This window comes from Stegastes partitus, unplaced genomic scaffold (genome assembly GCF_000690725.1).
Source record: "Stegastes partitus isolate 25-593 unplaced genomic scaffold, Stegastes_partitus-1.0.2 Scaffold2486, whole genome shotgun sequence".
NCBI lineage: Eukaryota > Metazoa > Chordata > Actinopteri > Pomacentridae > Stegastes > Stegastes partitus.
The window spans coordinates 23,788-44,045 of NW_007580217.1; the positions used below are offsets into that span (position 1 = coordinate 23,788).

General features: G+C 38.9%; 2 protein-coding genes across 2 annotated transcripts; both read right to left on the reverse strand.

The window, feature by feature from the left end:
- Positions 1-1,907: 1,907 nt before the first annotated feature.
- On the reverse strand, positions 1,908-9,473 carry LOC103375158 (CDP-diacylglycerol--inositol 3-phosphatidyltransferase-like). Its single transcript, XM_008305365.1, has 6 exons — positions 9,295-9,473; positions 8,223-8,357; positions 6,921-7,074; positions 4,830-4,911; positions 4,666-4,747; positions 1,908-4,061 (listed from the first exon to the last, which is right to left on the reverse strand). The coding sequence occupies exons 1-6, from the start codon at positions 9,335-9,337 to the stop codon at positions 3,919-3,921; spliced, it is 639 nt and encodes a 212-aa protein (XP_008303587.1). The 5' UTR covers positions 9,338-9,473; the 3' UTR covers positions 1,908-3,918.
- A 5,340-nt stretch (positions 9,474-14,813) lies between these two features.
- Positions 14,814-20,150, reverse strand: LOC103375161 (serine/threonine-protein kinase TAO2-like; the record flags this gene model as incomplete). Its single annotated transcript, XM_008305367.1, has 4 exons — positions 14,814-17,753; positions 18,290-18,472; positions 19,555-19,776; positions 19,854-20,150. Coding segments are annotated over 4 exons (1,581 nt in total), but the record flags the coding sequence as incomplete, so codon positions are not given.
- Between the last annotated feature and the right edge of the window lie 108 nt (positions 20,151-20,258).

Genomic DNA, 20,258 nt, shown 5'->3' on the forward strand with positions numbered 1-20,258 from the left:
GGGTTTAGCTAAAACAAGGCTTTATCCCCCGGAGCATCTTAAAGGTAACGATGCGCGCAAGTGCAACAGCTGGATCTAACCTCAATACGAGGGCGGCTCACCGGAGTCCGTTCAGGAAAAACCTAATTTAATGTTCGCTCGGTTGTCGCTGCAAGTCAGTGCAGATAATGAGCATTAAACCATTCAGTCAGTGTCACGCTTTAATTCGGCTTCCATTAAATATTAAAAAGCAATATTTTTGTGACTGAAAATATTTATTTTTAACTCATTTTTGAACAAATGCTAAGTAATGGATCAATACTAATGTGTATATGTACATATATTTTTTAGAATAAAGAAAAATCTAAATAGATTCAATAGATTTCCATTAGTGGTTCGTATTTTATTTTTTTTAATATCATAATTGAATCTTCCAGGTCGTTGTCCTGTTCAGTTTTTATTCATTTATTTACCGTTTATATTTATTTTATCATGTTTTTCCAAAAAGATTTTTTCCAGTTATTGTGTAGTTTTTTTTACTCTCTCTCTGTCTTTTTTTTTTAGTATTATATATTCCTTTTTGGATTTGATGTTATACGTTTTTATACTAGTTGTTTTCTTTTTTTTTTAAAAGTATTTTATATTTATTTTATTCTAAAGTTCTGTCCTGTTTAGTCTTTTTATTTTGCTTTTTTTTTTAATCAGTGTTACAGGTGGGTATAGTGTTGTTTCTTTTTTGCATTTTATTCTTATTTCATATTTGATCTTACAAGTCACTATCCTGTCGTTTTTTTTTTTTTTTAACCATTAAACTAATCTTGTTTTTTAAAAATAATTTTTCCAGTTTTTCTGCATTTTTTTTTGTTTTTATTTGGTATTTTATATTATTGTCTGGATATAATCTTGAGAGTTGTCAATATGTTCTGTCTAGTTCTTTAGTATTTTATACTTTATTTCAGAATTAGATTCTATCACTTTTTATCCAGTTGTCTTGTTTTTCAGATTTATATTTTATCTTACAAATCTACCTTACATGCAGCCATGAATTGTCTTATTTTTTAGTATTTTAGAATTATTTTGTAACCGTTCTGACTTGTTTTTACATGTTATTATTATGCCATATTTGTCGTTGCCTGTCTTAGAACACGTGCAGCACTTTGATCAGTTCCAGCTGTTTTAAAATGTGCCATATAAATAAAGTGGATTTAATAAAAGCAGCTCATGTATTTTAATATCAAAGTCTCTTCATGCATTCAAGGGAGAGAAATATGGATGATTAAATGGTTAACATGACTGATTCTGGAAAACATGATTTTAAAATACAAAACAAAAAGCTTGACACTATTCGTTGTTTTTCTTTTTATTGTATTTTGCAGCTGCTTTTACAGTAAATTCAAACCAACCAACCAAAGGAACCATCAAAGCTTTAAATTACAAGTCATTTCTTTTAAATATAACATCAGCCTTGGCTTTCACGTAGAGATATATATATATATCTATATACTTTATAATAATACATTCTAGGAAATAAGCTCCATGAAAAACAGTATTTGTTCACACACACACATTCTGCATGGACACTTGGCTTTACAGCAGCAGTCAGTGACTACAAACCACAAACGGTAATACTTGGTGAGACAAACGTATGACCTGCATAACTTCTTATCATTTCTATGTCCTCTAAAATAATAATAATAATCAAACCCCCTCTACCGCTAATAAACAACAGTGCTCAGTTCAAAAAAAGCTCCCAAATCCCTCCAGCTTCAATCACCGTTTAACACCAAAACATCAGCAGGAATCTTCAGAACAAACTACAACAACAGAAAAGAGAGAGAGAAAAAAAAAAGTGGCTCGGATGTGACGAGAGGAATATTTCAAGTTCTTGTCTTTAATAAGAACAAGAGGACGTCGTCTGCATTAACGGAGTGAAAGCTGCAGTTTGTTTGGTCGATTTCAGGGACACAGGTTCCAAAAAGATGAATAAAAACTAAACAAATAAGGAATAAAGGTGGATATTTTTGTTTAAGTATGTTTTTATGCTGACTGTCTGGATGCAGGAAATGAAGCAGGACGAGGTTTCTAGTAAGTCACCATTTATGAGGTGCTTTTAGATCAAACTTATGGTTTTAAAGGATCATTGTGCTTGTTTCAACCTGCTGGATCTCCAATTTAGGTGATTAATGCGCTATATTCTCCAACTCTTGCAAGTATTCATGTTCTAGTTACAGTGTGACACAGGTGAAGCGAATAGATGGAGCTGTAGATGTGAATAATAATAGATAAAAATGTCTTATTATAATATGGGTGTTTTTTTAAACAGTTGTTTTATAGGTTAGTTAGAAGCCGGTGGTTTGTCGGGTTTTGTTTGCTCCTCAATCCATCGAGAAAATCCTGGATTGTTTGAGCTTTTGGAAACGACATCCAGATGTTTATCGATGTGATTTATGCTCTCGGTTAATCATTTGGTCCGTAAAACTTCCAAAATAGCTTCAAAATGCTTTCCACATGTCCTGTTTTGTCCAAACATATTTAACTTTACATCATGTGAGACAAAAAGACGAGCAAGTTTTTAGCACATTTGGGGCATTTTTTCCTTGAAAATGCTAAAATAAAAAAGTTACAGATGATTTTTCTGTAGGTTGTCTAACGACTGATATATATATAACCAGGATCTGATTAATAACTGATCTGCAAAGAATTTTATCAGCACTGACTGAGGAATGAACAGTGCCGTATCAGAAGGAGTGAAGCTCAGAGAAGATTTCATAAATGTGTGACTCCTAAATGTACAGTAAACCGGGAGAAATCCCACCAAGAGCATCAAAACACTGTTGGCACTCGGTAAGATCAATAAACGTTGATCTTCCTTTTCTGAGACTGAAGCGACGCCTTCCAACAAATCTCTCTCTGTCAGATGTGTGAGAAACGTATTCTAAATATCCAGCTGTCATTTTTAGCGTCTGCCTCTTTTCTAAACGAATCTGATATCTGCGTCGGTTTGATTGTCGTCTTCTTGCGTCTCTTCAGGCAGCAGATGAATTAACAGCTGGCTAATAAAAACACGAGCAGCTTCACACACACAAAAAATGGATTTTTGGAAATAAAATGATGTGAAAACGCGGCGTCGGCCTGCTCACATCTTCTGAGCTCCTACACTTTACATTTTACAAGCAGACTGTTGATTTCACGTCAGGTTCAGACTTTCTGTGTCAAATTAAATCAGAATGAATCGGAATTAAGTCCTGCTGTTTAATTAGAAGTTGTGCACGATGTGTTATGTTGTGTCATGTTAGTTGGATTAAGGTTTTAAAAACCTACCAGGAACAACAGCTCTAAAACCAACATAGTATAAATCAAATTAATTATTAGCTACTTACAGGTCGAATTCGTCACAGTCTGGTCGTTAAAATGACAGAATGTTCATGTTGCACAGTTCACTGTGAAGCTGCAACCAGACACTGAAAGACATTTTTATTTTTTTTTGCCAATTAATCAATTATTAATCGACTGGTTGTTTCAGCTCTAATGGAAAATAACATTAATACAGACAAGTGAGGCATAAATGGACAAATCTGTGGCCTAAATGTAATAATAATAATACAGAAGAGTCACAAACTGGGACACTAACAGCCCATAAATGCAGCAGAACATCATGTCATATATGTGCTGCTGTTATTATTATTTCCTGACAGAAATCATCGCTGTTTGCTTGTAAAATGAATCAGAGCTCAGAAACATGAACGGTGAACTCTGGTAAACTCTCCTGCCCTTATGTGGAATTTTCTCATGTTTGGTCACAAATCGTCTTTTCTTTCTTTGACAAACTTCACGTCTTGTCAGCTCACATCAACCGTTTCCCCTTCAGAGCATCAGAATAAATAAAAAAAAAAAACACAACATGGTGGGTTTGCTGCCGTCCAGCCTCCTCCTGACCTCTCACTGCGTCTTGGCGCCCTTCTCTCGCTCGGCGGCGTCCATGGCGGCCATGTTCTGCGAGGCGGTGATGAGGTGCAGCAGACTGATGCCGGACTTGAGCAGGCAGATGGTTCCACAGAGTCCCTGCAGCCAGTAGAGCCACGCTGCAGCACAAACACAGCCAGCACAGTTGAACATTTACACGCTGACTCACCTTCTGTTTTACTAAATCGACTAATATTTTGCAACAGAGACGTGACATTTTCTGTAAAAATGTTGTGACAACAAAAGAAAAACAGGCCGGTTTCGTTTATTTTCTACACTAGAAACTTCAGTTTATGTTCCATCTGCTTCAGGCTTCTTCCATATTTTCCACTTTAAACTTTTCTAGGCTCAGATTTCCAGACCGCTCAATAGATTTTTTTTAACTGCATATCTGAGAACAAACAGTTTGATGTTTATTATGTAAATAAAAGGTTAAATAACTGCCAGAAGACTGAAGCTGATACAAACCAATGTACAGCAAACCCACACAAGTTCAACGCACTTTGTTCAAGCTGCAGAACATCTCTGCCCAACTCTTCCTTTATTATTTTCCCTCAACATAATGGTTAAAAAAACAGAGATTTCCTCAGATTAATGGGGCAGATGAAGGCAGTTTTTAACTAACCGCTATCTGCACCTCAACCTGCTGCCTGTTTTCAATCAGCTGAAGCTCCGACATGTTGTTTAGACGAAGAGGAAGCAGCTCCGTGGATGAACTCTTACCCGCAGGTTCCTCGATGTAATGCAGAAGGTAAAGCAGACAGAAGAAGAGTTCGTTTCCGGCGCACATCACGAACAGCACCGGCTGCAGGAGACACAAACTTCATTCAGTTGCTTTTACTTTCAATTTTACACGAACAGATTTAAAATGCGGCGCCCCAGCTGACCTTGGAGGTGTAGTAGATCCTGAGGACGGGGTTACCGGAGAGGTCGATGGTCTTGTGACTCGATGATCCTTTTATCGTAGAGCTGAAATAGAGGAGATGAAGCGTCTTTTAACCGCGGAGCCATTATGTCAGTGTTGCAGAATATCTGTGGTACCAACAAAGTTTTATTACAAAAGACTAAACCTCAGAGAATTTATGTCGATTCATGATTTAAAGTTTCAAATATAAAAATATGTACATATATAGGCAAATGTTCCGATTTGAGTCACAATTTTAACTGGAATATTAATTTTTGCATGAATCAAATATAAAAATTAAGTGGATTCATTTTGAGTAATTTTTTTTTTTCAACATATTTTTTAGGCTTTTGCCTTTTTGTAGAGCAGTAGAGAGACAGGGAAGGGGGGAGAAGAAAGGGGAGAGAACTAAAGCCCCTGTTCATGGGCCACCCGCTCAACTAGGTGATCTATAGGGGCGCCCATCTGAGTAATGTTTTACTTCATAAAGAGTCTAATCTTGATACTAACAAGGTGAAGTTAAGTAGGAGCTGTTTGTACCTTAACATGTTTCGACTGTCACTTCAGTCTTCCTCAGAAACATCACTGACGTCTGTGGTGACGTGTTTTTATCAGCTGGTGGTTTCCTGGAGGCGTGACCCACCTGGCAATCTGTCAGATTTACCCGACGGGCCGCGCCTCCTGCTGCCTGGTGGTCTCTGCAGGAGAGTGTCCCATGTGTGGGACAGCATGAATGCCCCCTCATCGTGGTTCATGGTGTCTTTGGCTTGCCTCCTGATTTCAATGACCTCCTTGATCCAGTGAAGATCATCACATCGGAGAGCAACAAATTTAAATGCAGGATCAAGGAGGCCATAGAAATCAGGAGTCGTGGCCCGTCGGGCAAATCTGACAGATTGCCAGGCGGGTCACGCCTCCAGGAAGCCACCAGCTGATAAAGACACGTCACCACAGATGTCAGTGACGTTTCTGAGGAAGACTGAAGTGACAGTCGAAACATGTCAAGGTACAAACAGCTCCTACTTAGAAATACTCATTGTCTGATATAAAAAGAAACCTTATACCTACAATCAGAGTAGACAAAATGAACCTAATCACGCTAAGGCGTAAAGCTACGGTTACATTTTTGGTATTAAAGGAGCAAAAACATGAGGACAATAATGGAATATAATCATTCTTCACTAGCAAAACAGTCTCCGGCCAACATAACAGAGTACTTTTTTGATTTAAAATGCTAATATGGAAGCATTAATGAAGCACAAAACTGATTAAGTCATAATAATTATTAAAATAATATAGACAGAACACCTTAAAGTAACATGAACATTTTAAGATATTAAATTATTTCATGAATACCAGAATACAAAGCTGAATTTCTTTGTTCTCTAAGCGCCAAACTCTCCCATTTGATTTACAGTAATAAAGTAAAAATCATGCTTTTAATTGGAACTGAAACAGTTCGTCAACTATTAAATTGTTGACCATTCTCTGATTGCTGTCAATGTGAATATTTTCTTTCCTCCTCTATGACAGCAAACTGAATATCTTTGGACAAAACCAGGACATTTGAGGAAACACTGATCCACATTTTCAACATTTTAAAGACCAACCAGCTGATTAATTCATCCAGAAAATAAATGAGAGATTAATCAATGATAAAAAAAACTCATCAGTTGCAGTTTTACCAGGTTAGAAACAGTGCCTTTCAGCTGGTCAGTCAGAGCGATATCAGATTAAAATGATTCACTATTTTTTAAAGCTGCCAGTTGAATAATCTTACATTAAAGAAAATTAGTAGTTTGAGCAATTTTTCAAACAAATATGCAACAAAAAGTTCAAGATTTTTGTCACATTTGAAAGTGAATGAAAAGAAAACAGCAGGTTGGACTTCAAATGCTGTCAAAGACCAAGACTCTGAAACAGTCTGATCTCGTTTCCTTTCATCACCACAGAGCAGAAAATCAGATCTGCCTCGCCCTCCTCATGACGCTCACATGAACGTTCATCTGGAGGGTTCACTGACTCAATGCTGGAGAGAAGCTCCTCCTGCAGCCCGACGAAGCCAAACACTCACCTGTGCAGGTGGAGCCAGTGGCTGGCGATGTCCAGACACATGCTGATCTGGAACAGGAAGGTGTATGAAGGGTAGAGCAGCGACAGGTTGACCAGCAGACACATGGTGGCACATCGATCCGTCAGCATGTCCATCATCGCTCCAAACTTAGTGGCTGATAGAAAATAGAAAAGTCCTGTCAGGTCAGTCTGAGGGAAAAACACGCCCTGTGGAGGTTCATTGATCATCAATCTGAAGCCTTATCTTATAAAATAAAGTCTTCAGAGTTCAACACAAAACAATAAAAACACAGAAATTGTACAAATATTCATGTTAATGCCCCAATTAATTTGAAAACATAAAAAATTGTTAGCAGGAGTGTTTTAATGTCTCCTTTAGTCACATGAAAAAAATAAAATCATCAAACCGCCACACTGAAGACATTTCTAGATTTTATCATTTTATTGTCTTTCTAATCTTCTTCATCCGTTGTGTGAAACACTAAAGCTACGGCACAAATAAAGTTTGACCCGAAAAGATGAAAACTGCAAATATTAAATATGATCTTTGTTTAAATAAACAATAAAAACAAAGATTTTACTGTGAAGAAGCCGAAAATAGCAGCACAACAACATTCTGTTAATCAGCTGCAGCTCAGTTCAGTCAGTACTGATGAAAAATTATGACTAAATTGTTGTTATTATGATTTAATCCTGATCCTGGAACAACAAGTTTCCAATAAATCATGACTAACGAAGCAAAAACTGGAGAAAATTCTTTAAATTCAGTGTTCTTATGATTTTTATTCCTTTTTATCGTTCGGCTTGGTTTAATCTCCTCAGTAAAACCAGAAAAAAAAAAATCAACAGTCGACTACATTCCTTAAATTGGGCACTTTTTGAATAGAGTCTGGTGTGAGCGTCTTCCAGCAGCATCTATTCTAATGTACTGGAGGCTAAACTAAGCTCACTGTATGTTAGTGGAGATGCTAAAAACTTACTGATTAAATTAGGAAAGAAATGGAAAATGTTGCTCAGTGCTATAATCAAATTTTTCACGCTCAAACAAAGAAAGGCCAGATATAACCACATTTCCTAAATTTGTCGCTTTATGAATGGAGTCTGGTTTGAGTGTTTGCAGTCAGTACATGGGACTATTAGGTACGTGTTCCTACTTGAAAGACCCATACCAAAAAACTTCAGTACAAATAACTGAACCCTGACACACCGAGTACTGTTACTGGACCTGATGGAACCAAACCAGTTGACCCAGTTAATTATTCAGAAAGAAGTAATAAAACCAATAAAACCTGCAAATACGCACACTGGTTGAGGGCTCGGGCAGCGTGGCCATCGAAGGCGTCTAGCAGAGCGCTGAGCAGGTAGCAGAAGACGGCGGGCCATGGACAGCAGGGCATCAGGTAGAAGGCCAGCAGGGCCAGAACCACACGGGCGTAACCTGAACCGACAGAACACAACGACCGGTCAGAAACACAACATCAGCATCACAACATCATCAAGAAAAAAACTACAAAACATGAGAATAAATGCAGCGCCTGATAGAAAAGCAATATAATTTACACGTGATACATTTAAAAAAATAACTAAAAATATGCTAAAGTATTTCTGTTTTCTCTATTTCTACTTTATAAAGTTTCACATTTTGTAGTTTTAACTACACTCCATTGATTTGACAGTTATAGCATCTAGTTTTATGTATATAAAAAAACCTAAGATTTTACAATCAAAAACCTTAAAAGGAATTTTAAGAAAATATCTTTTTCATTTTTCAGTTAAATTTCCTGATAAGGTTTTTATGTAAAATCCTAATCATCTGTCATTATCGACTAACCTGCTGATTAATTCTTGGACAGTTTACTCTGAAATGTTTAAATGTACTTGAAAATGAATCACAACTTCATTTAAATGTCGAATTTTGTTCAATCAAACTCTCAAAATCTTCATTTTACAATAGCATATGGCAAATAAAACATCTGAGAGGCTGAAATCATAGAATATTTTAATTTCTTTTTACTGTTTCTGCCTGGAAAACGACTGAAACACGCAGATCTGTAGATGTTTTCATTTTTCAGCGATTTCAGAGGCCTGAAAGTTTCCATTAAATCGAAACTAACGAAACAAAAACTGAGTTAAACGCATAAATTCAGTGTTATTCTAATGATTCATATCTCGTGTATCTGTCGGCTTGGTTTAATTTGCACAGTTGGTTATTTTTTCCAGTCTAAACCAGAAATTACGACAGTTGCGACATTCCCTAAATGTGACACTTTTTGAATGCAGTCTGGTCTGAGCGTCTCTCAGCAGCATCCACTCTAACGTACGGAAGGCTAAAGCTAAGCTAGCTACATGTCAGAGCGGAGACGATAAAAACTCACCTATTAAATTAGGAACGAAGAGGAAAATGTTCTCCTGCGCCATGACGGAGTGCGGAGCGTGTTCTGGTCGAACCGGGTCGGTTTGCTGGATGTATTACCGGGGTTATACGAAGGAGAAACTCGGCAGTTCGTTTCAATTCGGTTAAAACGATGATTTCCTCCGAGCGGCGGCGCTTCTTCTTCTTTGGCTGAGATTTACGGCAGACTGGAGTCAGTAGCGGCAGTCTGCTGCCCTCCGCAGGCCAATTGGAGAATTACATCAACACAGTTAAATCCTTACGTAGAGTACACTGTAAAAACAACGACTGTGATTTGCAGATTTTTTCGTTTAGTTACATTTTTTCCCCGATATATAAAATTACAGACAATAACTAACTAATAAGCAACAAAAAAGGGGCTAAAACTGTGTCATTTGTTGTTTTAATGCTAAAATCACACTGTTCAACCGTTTTTAAATCAGCTACAAATACTATTTTACATATATTTGCCATTATTTGAAAAAAACAACAACTTATGAATATTAGGAAAAAATAAAATTGAAAAAAATTAACATAAGAATTTAGGCCAAAACTGTAAATCAGTAAATCTATAAATGATAATTCCTTCTTTAACGATTGCAAACTTCCATTAATTTTACAGTGTTTAAATCTGCTATCATCTGCTATGAAATATCATAATTTTACACATATTTGCTGTAATTATCACCATTTTAAAACGTTTTAGGATTACACCATTTTTTACAGATTTGTATTTTTTACAGTGCACATCAGTGTAAGGCTGCTAAAATTCAATGATTCTGTCCCAAAGCTGAGTTTAATAAACCTTTTTTTTTTTAACCCACAAATGTTAACAAAGCCCAGAGAGAATAAAAACGCAGCAACACTTCTGTTTTTGTTCTTTTATTTCTCCAAAATTATTTTGTTACGTTTCTGTACAACTCGTTTTTTTCAACGCTCCGAACCTGAAACATTTTAAACTCCTGCTGCAAAAAACACGTCCGAGACTCACAACCTGCACACAAACACTGACTCTCACTACAGCAGAATCCTCCATCATCATCATCACCACCATCATCATCATCATCACAGCTGCTCCAGTCAGTTTCTACCTGCTGGCCACAAACAACATCATCATTCAGGGTTTTGTTTTTGTTTGTTTATAAAACTGCACCATGTGAACCTGAACAGAAACCAGCTAATATCGAATTACAAGAACAGTTTTGGGAAATTTTCTCGTTTGCCGTCGACTCCTGAAACATTTGTAACAAACATCTTTGAACGGCGTCATTTCTCAGATGTCCGACTGTCCTTGAACGCACCACAAACGGACACTTGCAGAACATTTTTCGCTCTCAAATGACAAAAATGTGAAAAATTAGTGAACCAGAGCTGAAAATATTAGTCAAACAATGACATTCACAGCTAAGAGAAGTATTTTCGTCAGTCAAGCAGTTTTAGTCATTTTTCAAGCTTTAAATCCAAAAAACTTGCAGCTTTGATTGTTTTTTTTTTGGACATTTTAAACTGAATATCCAAGGCTCCAGCTATTGATTATTTTTATTATCTGATCGATTAGCAGATTCTTTAATTACTGGATTGTTGTGACTATAAAATATTATTTTTTCCACATCTAAATTGGCATTTGTTCATACAAAAGAGCAGCATCATAAAATAACAAAAATAAAACTTCATGGAAGTGTCATGAAATGAAAGGAACTGTGGAAGAAAACGCAACTATGAAATGAAAATAGGCCTCGAAAACACTGCTTTCGTCCAAAAAAAAATACAACAAAGTGGAAAAAAACCCCACATTTTTGCATTGTTTATATTTTTAACTATATGCTTAATTATGAATGTTTAGTTTTTAAAAATAATACTACTAATATGGGCACTGTTTGAATTCCGTACTTGCAATAACAGTGAGACTCTTTGTTGTAAAATAAAAACAAAGAAAATCAATTTTGTGAGATATCAAGAAAGAAAATTCTTACATTAGAGATGTGAACAGGAGAATATTTGATATTTCTGCTTGAAAAATGACTTAAATGAAGAATTATTTGAGCTCTGAATATCAAAACATCGCTTTGAACCGACATTTTTCACAGTTTTCTGACATTTTTTTTCCCCCCATTAACTCTGGAGAAGGCGGCAAACATGAACATTTCCCAAAACACAGAAAACTGCTCACAATCTATTACAAAAGTGTTTCAGAAAGTAGAAATAAAGTGTGACTTTAACTTCCAGAGTGCAGCTTTAATTGGCAAAAAAAAAAAATAACACTTAAGGAATGGTCAGCATTTCAACATAAAATATTTAAAAAGAGAAAAATCAAAGTTGGCAAAATGAAATCTCACGTGTTGAACAGTTCATCCACCGGCCAGCAGATTCCCAACAAACGCTTCCACCATCTACAGTCAGTTTGTTTGTCGACTTGTTTCCACCCACTGTTTGTCTTTAAAGTCCAGCATGTCAGCGGAGAGAAATCAGAAACTAAAATCTGTACAGCTTCCACTCCGAACACCGTCAGTTCATCCTCCTGCTCTCATTCATCATCTCTTTTGTCCACATTTGCACAAAAATGAGAAGGAAACAAAAAGAAAAAGCCAAGAAAACATATGTTGTTGTTGTTGTTTTTTTTCCTTTAAAATCCACCCAAACATTCTTCTACTATCAGTGCAAATGAGGTAGACATGACAACTAAAGACAGCATCCGATTGCGCGGAGGTCGGTGATTTTCTACCCATTCGGACTGTGCAAATCAAAACACAGAGTGGAGTTCGTGTACGGAGTCCCAAAGAGGCCAATATTACACCAACACTAAAGCAACTGCAGGAAAAAATAATCATACGAACAAACTGCGCAAAACTCAAGACGTGAAACAATTTGTAGATTTAAAATCAACTCATTACTGCGAAATATTAAATTATATTGTTTCTAATATAATGTTACTATGTAATGATGGCTTTTTTGGGTCACTTTTAAGTACCTGTTGCAGGAAATCTGGAATAAGCGTTCTGACTAGCCACAGTTGTTTACTTCTAATGTGAAATTTAGTCACGTTTCATTAAAGTTTTTAAATGTCCTGTCACTTTTATGTAACATTTTCCATTTTCTAACATCCAATTTTGTCAATTTTGACTCGTAGAATTTTTTGAAAATTTCCTGTACCTCAATTTTTACGACTTAAATTTCAAACTTCCAGCTCATTGTGTTATTATTTTATGTCACTTTTCATGACCGACATCAGACAAAAAGAAACGATAAAATAAAGGGGACTACAACGCTGTAACAAAAATAAAAACAGTCGTAAAAAAAAAAACAACAAAAAATATAAATTAAATTGCTGCTGTGAAAATAATCATAAAATAATATTTCATTCTAATGAGTTGATTTTTAACAATTTCGTAAATTATTTCTTGGAGTTTCGGTGGAACTTACACAATTTATTCATCTGATTATTTTCTCCAATACTGAACACTTTTTGGGCTCCATATTTTGCAGGTTACAGTGTTTTTTGTTTTTTTTGGGGAGGGGGGAAAGTCCTTCGCACATTAAAGAGTGCGAAATTATAAAATCAAAATAATAAAAACATGGCACCAAATGTAGTGAAAGAATCCGGAAATGTCGACTCCACGTTTTAATACTGGCTCAAAAATAAAAAATAAAAACGCAGCCCTGCCCAGAACTGGAGACTCCCACCCTGAGACCTCGACAGGAATGCTGGGAAAGGTAGTCCTTTTTTTTGTCCTCCTTAGAAACATTAATATGTTTTTAAATTTTTTTTTTTTATAGCTCTATCACAGTAACATTGCGCTTATTCCCCCACCTAGTGGTCAAAATTGGCAATTACAATTTTAAAAACTTAAAAATTAGCATTACAACATAAATATTCCAACCGCAGTAGTAGTAATAATAATGATAGCTTCTATTTGTCTGCATCTAGTACAAATCGGCTTAACTCACGTGACAAAATAATCATTATTATTACTCTAACACAGTCTCAGAGTTAGTGCTTCTATGTACACTGGTAAGTACAATGCAAGTCAAAGTGTTTGGACAGTGAACAATCTTCAGTATTATACCTGCTACATTTACAGGTATCTTACATTTATATGCATTTATATAAATAAGTAGTGTGCATGTTTATTCATACAAATGCCGCCTGTACACGAGTTCCATGCACTGAGTTGTACTAATTTGTAATAATGCACATCTTATCTACAGATGCAGACTTGTGGGGAAAACGGGTGATTTCTAAGCTGCACACACACACACACTCACAAACACTCAAACACACGTTCAGATCGCAGATTTTAGTGCTAAAACACTCTGTGGCAGCATCCGGTCGAAGGAACGTCGGGGGAGGTTTGTGATTTATCGCAGTCAGACGGTGACTTCAGCGCGGACTCGGGTTAGCTTAGCATGAAAACAGTTAAAAATGTTAAAATCATCTCCCAACAGCTTCGAATCTCTTTTGTTTTTTTTTACATCAATCTGCTCTTACGCACAACTTAAACAAGAAGTTCCTCAATTTTCTCTAAACTGAAATAATTTTGCAAAAAAATGCGATGTAAAATTCAGAATATTTGTGTTTAAAATGAAAATAAATGCAGAACTAGACGACAAATTGGTGGGAAACTGTTCTTCTATCACATCAACAAAACGTGCTGCAGCTTTAAGTCTAAATAAAGTAACCAGACAGGACTAAATACGTCCCTAAAAAAAAAGATTTGATGACAAAATTATTGTAAATTGTGAAGATTATTCTCAGTCATCCAGGTTATGGTAATTCTTGTAGATTAATCATAGCAACTGGACTTGCTTGAGTTCCTTGAAGAAACATGTTTGTGATCCTTCACAAACAAACAGAATCCATTAGAAAATACACAAAACTAAAAGAGAAAACTCTGCTGGTACATCCCATAATATTGATGCCAAAGTGGGTCGGAGATTTTTCTTACAGAAACCAGATTTAGCCTTTTAGAACTCAGATGGTCGAAACCAACAGTTTGTCCACTTTCGAGTTTTTACACTATTCTGGTAGTTCAATCGTAGCAACTGGACTTGCTTGAGTTCCTTGAAGACGTTTCGGTTTCAGTCCACAATTCAGTCCTAAGATCTCTCCCCAGGAAGATGAAACCACATTCACACCTATAGCCACAAAAGACCCTAATGAACCCCGTTGTGGCAGCGGGAGCACTAACGACTAACATAACGAGTGGGAGGAGCAACAAACTTCCAATTGAAACCAACACTCAGGTGGTAATGGATCCTTAAGGATATCAGTATCTGGAACTCCCAACTAGTCTGTCAGAAGTGATGAAGCCTCTTGGATGAGAGGTGGAACGTCTTCAAGGAACTCAAACAAGTCCAGTTGCTACGATTCATCCACCAGAATATTGTAAAAACTCCATTTATATCAGTATCTTTTTAGGAAATGAACAACCTGTCGGTTTCTACCATCTGAGTTCTAAAACGCTAAATCTGGGTTCTGTAAGAAAAATCTCTGACCCACGTTGGCATCAATATTATGGGATGTACCAGCAGAGTTTTCTCTTTTAGTTTCGTGTATTTTCTAATGGATTATGTTTGTTTGTGAAGGATCACAAACATGTTTCTAGTCAACACATCTTTTCCATTAATTTAATAGTTTTTCCATCACAAAGGCTTCAATCAGGTATTGAAAGTATTTGAACCTCAACTGTGATGTTTTTGGTGCCTTAACTTGTAAAAGCTGTTATTAATTGTGAAAGTGTGATACTGTAGTAAACACAACCAGTGAGCAAAAACTGAAAGAGTTCAAATGAAGCTGAAGTCTAAGAACAAGCAGCGTTCTTCTAGTTGTATATAAATGTCATGTTTGGTGGGCTGCTGCTGCTGCCTTCCCACTCACAGTTTGTCTCCGCACACAGATCTCGTCCATGTGAAGCTGTTGGAAGCTGCTTTTAGCATCAGCGCTAAGCTAAATAAAACTCGGAGCTACTTCTGTCGTGAACTCGTCGATTGAATCTAATTCTGACTGTAAACGCTCCCAAAGTTTCCAACGGTTCCTTTAAGAAGATCAGAGGGCAGTGGTAGAGTTTCTCTGCAGCCCAACAGAAAGATGGCAGTGTGTGTGTTGTTTTTTTTTTATTGTCATATACAGAATCTTATCACTACGAGTAAAAGAATTGTGTTTTCAAGAAATCTTCCCTTGGTCGACTCCTCCCCCTCCCCTCCCCCCCCAGCTATGAAACACTCAGAAATCAAAAACCGGGTTTACAATTTTAGCGTTATTTACATAGTTACAGTGGTTTTTAAAGCACCGCTAGCCAAGTGGAAGCTCCACAACTGTCGCTCAGTTCGATACAAAACAAAAGAAAAAAGAAACCTGCTGCGACTCTGAACACCTGATCCGACAGGCGAGTCCGTCTAAACCCTCAACACTGTGCAATGGAGGCTACAAAGCAAACAAGTTTTTGTTTTTTTGTTTTTTTCCCCCCGGATGGTTCGACTTGTTCACTTCGCAACACATGGCTCATTTTCACGTCTTATTTTTTTCTGATTATATCTCTGCTCCTGTGCAACTCAGGGTTTTAAAACACTCCTGCTATGGCAAGCCGCTTTGACATTTAATAGCTGAAGTTGATGTCGGAGCTAAAATGACAACATCAGCCTGACCGGCCGAAACAATACGGAGATGCTTGTAGTTCGGTTTTGGCTGAAAACGCAACAGCACTGACATCCCTCAACAGATGGTTTAACGTCATTGCGAGCTGTTAGCTAAGTGTGACTATCTTTAAAATACAGACATTAACAATGTCATTCTGACCAGTGAAACTACAGCCAGAGACAAAATAATCACACCACTCATCAGAAACTTGCATTGCACTCTCGACATCCCTCGCCAGGCGCTAAGTTTTAAAATGACCCACATCTGCAGCGTTACTTTAGATACTGGACTGTGATTAGTCAGAGGCTGATTCCAGATATCTGTAGCATCATTCTGACTATTCAAAACGACATCTGAAAATATCCGTGACTCAGTTTTGAACAGTCAAAATGACAGAAACCAGTTATCGCACAATGCAGTCCCTCAAATCAGCATCACTCCGGCTGGTTGTTAACAAATTTAAAACACCTCCCTTCAATTAGTTCAACCTTAATGTAAGATATCTAAAAACCTCATTTAGGATATCTAAATTAAGTTTATTCAGGATGTTTAAAATTGTGAAGCAGATTATGACGAGACAGATAATTACAATTCGTCATACTTTAGCTGCAGATGATCTCTTTGACGAACTGAATTAGACATTTGCAGCTATTAAATGTGAAGCTGACTTGCCATACACCGCTGCAGCCCTGAAGGCGTCCTCTCTTTCTTTTCCTGCAGCTGAACATCCCTGCACACTTCCAGCAAGGAGATCTTAAAACATACGCTTAAAATAAGGGTATTTGTGTGTGTTTTTCAAAGAATGAAATTATTCACGTTTTAAAATCTAAAAAGTAAAAACTAACCGCTCCCTCCCTCCCTCCCTCTCTGAACTGCTCCTGTATTGGAATCAGCTCGTAGCCCTGTAGTTTCCTCAGTGAAGGAGGCCTTCAGGAGTAGGAGAGGTGGGATCCGTTGGAGATGTGGGAGGTGACCGATGTGCTCCGGCTCAAACCGCCGTCGCTGCCGCCGCCCGGACCGCCGGACGCCGTCCTCCTCAGCGGCTGGGGGCTGTTCCTGAGCGCCATCAGGCTGGGACCCCGGACACTCAGGCCGCCGCCGCCGTAGCCTCCCTGTGATGACGACGACGAGGAGGCGGAGGAGGGAGGGGAGGAAGAGGAGAGGGAGATGGGGGGAGGCGGCGGCGGGGGAGGCAGCAGAGCCAGGGACTGGGAGGAGGCGTGGGAGGAGAGGTGATGGTGGTGGCCCTGGGAGTGATGGGAGTAGTGGCCTCCTCCGCCCACCCACTCTCGGGCCCGCTCGCGCTCCCTGGAGTCGTGGGAGTCGCGGTAGAGCTGCGGAGTGCTCTGGTGGTGCTGGTAGTGCTGGGGGAGGTAGTGCTGCTGGTGGTGGGAGGACGAGGAGGACGAGGAGGACGAGGAAGAGTGAACCCTGCCGGTCTTAATCAGCTCACTGTCCCTGCCGAGGCCGTGGGAGGAGGCGATGGACTCGGCCCGGCTGAAGCCGCCGCCACCGTGGTTCTGACTGCGCCAGGACGGAGTCGCCACCGAGTTCTGTACACTGTGGCTCCAGTGGCTGCCGGATCGCGGGACGGGTCTCGACGGCCAGCCGCTGGAGCCCGAGGACGGGCTGGGGGTCGGATAGCCCTGGTTGAAGGCCTCGGCCGGGATGCCGGACAGCGCCATGTTGCTGAAGCCCAGACGCATGCTCTCCGAGTCAAACGCCTCGATCTCGTGAGCCTGACGCTCCAGCAAAGTCCGGATTCGTTCCGAGCGTTCGTTCTGCAGGGAGAGCATCTCCTCCTCAATCTGAAAGACAACAGACGCAGTGTCAGCACCGGGGACGAGGGATGTCCTGATCCGATCACAAAGATCGTAACAAAGCATTACTTAACAGATCGGTATCAGCCTTAAACTCAGCCTGATGCTGAGACATACTTTGTGACAGGACCTTAGGGATGCTTGTTTTTTTTAAATAGCTTTTTAAAATTGATCAACGTGTTATCAATCCAGAATGAATTAATCAATAACATAAATGATGTACAGAGGACACAAGTGAACCGACACATGATACAGTTAAATAGTCCAGCGTGATCCAGAAACTTTAAGCTACTTGATCCCAGTTTGTCTTGAACACATGAGCTCCACTCAGAACTCATTAACCTCCACAGAAGTCTTGTCATGGTGCCCGTTGCCAGCTAAACCTCCAGAATGCTCTCTGCTTGCCAACATGAACTGCTTGTAGTTTGAGTTGCTACAGCAGTAAACAGTAAGAGGCTCCACCTGGTGGAACAACCAGGTACTACAGCTGATCTGAAACACATTTTCTGACATCCTCCTCCTACCCTCTGCTCCAGCAGCGCCCGGCGGATCGACACCCGCTGCTCCAGGTCCTTCACCTCCCGCTCGTGCTGGGTGTCGGTGTGGATCTTGATCTTGCTCTGGTAGGCGTTGAGCAGCTCCAGCTCCTGCTGCAGCTGCATCCTCAGAACCTGGTACTCGGCCTCCTGAGTCTCATCCAGCCGAAGCTGCAGGTGAAAGAGAACAAAACACAGTATCAGTAGAGAGAACATTTGAATCTACTGTCTGTTGAGTTTGATCAGATGTTTGTGAGTTTGCTTCTTTACATAATAAGACTGACAGATGTTGGATTTAACAGTAAAAAACACATCTATGTGTCTATGTCTGTATGTTGTCTTGACATTTCTCTGGTTTCTTTGAAAACAGACTGTAGATGAACGAGCGGTAAATGTTGATTCAAGTGTGTTGTTGCAAAAAATACATTGAATCATTAAAATAATTTAGCTTTGTCCCACTGGTCTGGTGTTTATTATTGAGTTTTTTCCTTGTATTCCAACTACAGCTGCAGTTAGCTAGTTAATCAGCAGCTAATTAGTCTACAATTGTCAATATTTTTAGTCATTTTTCAAGCACCAGTGGAAGATTTTGAATTCTGGCAACATAGCATTTGAGCTGCAATCATTAATCGATGAGCTGTTAACGATTAAATTCATTTTAATAATCAATTTATCTGTTTCTGTCATTGTTTAAGGAAAATTCAGCTTCTTAAATGTGAATATTTTCTAGTTTCTTTCCTCTTTTTAGATGGTAAACTATAAATTATTGGGTTTCGGACAAAACAAAGACATTTATCATCTTGGGCTCTGAGAATTTTAGAGACAAAATAAGTAATTGATTAATCCAGAAAATAATCAAGATAAGCTGATCAATAGTTTAGTTCTATACAATATCAGAATACAAATAAATAATAAAAAAGGCCTCCTACAGTTGACAGTATCCAAAACCATACAGTCAGAATGCTTGTTTTTTCCATTTATGATCCAAAAGAAGAACATTTCTCCTTTGTATGACAAATATACCAGAAAGCTGAAACAACAAACTGAGGATTCAAAGAACAGAGAACCGTTGAAATCTGCATTCTTTACTCGTCATTTTCTCCTTTTCTTTAATCTGAAAACTAAATGAAACCGTAACATACATTTGTAGATGCATGCAGTTTTGTTGGTGATGTGTTCACTGTGTGTTTGTGTCATGGTGCGTTCAGGTGCAGTGCTCCAGGTGTGGTGGCGGTGCGCGGTGGTTTCCTTGCCTTACTCACAGCCTGTGTGGACAGCATGTCGTTGATGGAGTGGTCGTACTGCTCGGCCAGGATGGCCAGCTTACGTGTTTGCTCCTCTTTGAGGCGTTTGAGGACGGCCTTGTGGTCGGATTTTGGAGTGCTCTCCAGCAGGTGGTTCCTCAGCGCTTTGTACTGGCGGGTCTGGATCTTACAGGTCTCCTGGAACTGGCGTTTAATCTGCAGCTCTTTGGACTGAAACAGAGTCAGAAGCAGTCAGAGGAGACATTCAGCAGTAGGTTTTAGGTTCAGTTATGAGCTCTCCTTCGTACCTTGAGGCTCTTGGGCTGCTGCCGGACCTCCATGGCGTGTTTCTGTCGAAGCTCCTGCTCACGCCTCTTGTTGTACTCCATCTGGTTGGTCAGTTCGGTCTGGTGCTGCGTTCGGATCAGGTCGGCTCTGGTTCTCTGCACTGAGCCCAGCTGCCTGAACTCCAGCTCCTGCGTGGACTCGTGGTGTCGCAGCAACATGGCACATTCCAGGTCCTTCTGGGTCTGCTTCTTGTTCAGGTCCTGGAGGAAAACACAGATCGCATCACATCTCTGAGTTAAACCACCTGAGATCTGCTTCTGTGGTTATCATCAGACAGTACGATGGAAACGGTGACATCTTCACAGGCTGCCACAAACTATTTTTCTATCATTTAATCTGAATGACTAATTTTCCTACAACAAAGT

Bases quoted from the DNA above. Each gene is read 5' to 3' on its own strand.
- LOC103375158 (XM_008305365.1), bottom strand. From the start codon at position 9,337: ATGGCGCAGGAGAACATTTTCCTCTTCGTTCCTAATTTAATAG. The intron at 8,358-9,294 runs GTGAGTTTTTAT...CTGTCGGTTCAG, and splicing joins CTTCGTTCCTAATTTAATAG to GTTACGCCCGTGTGGTTCTG. The intron at 7,075-8,222 runs GTGCGTATTTGC...ATTTTCTATCAG, and splicing joins TGCCCGAGCCCTCAACCAGT to CCACTAAGTTTGGAGCGATG.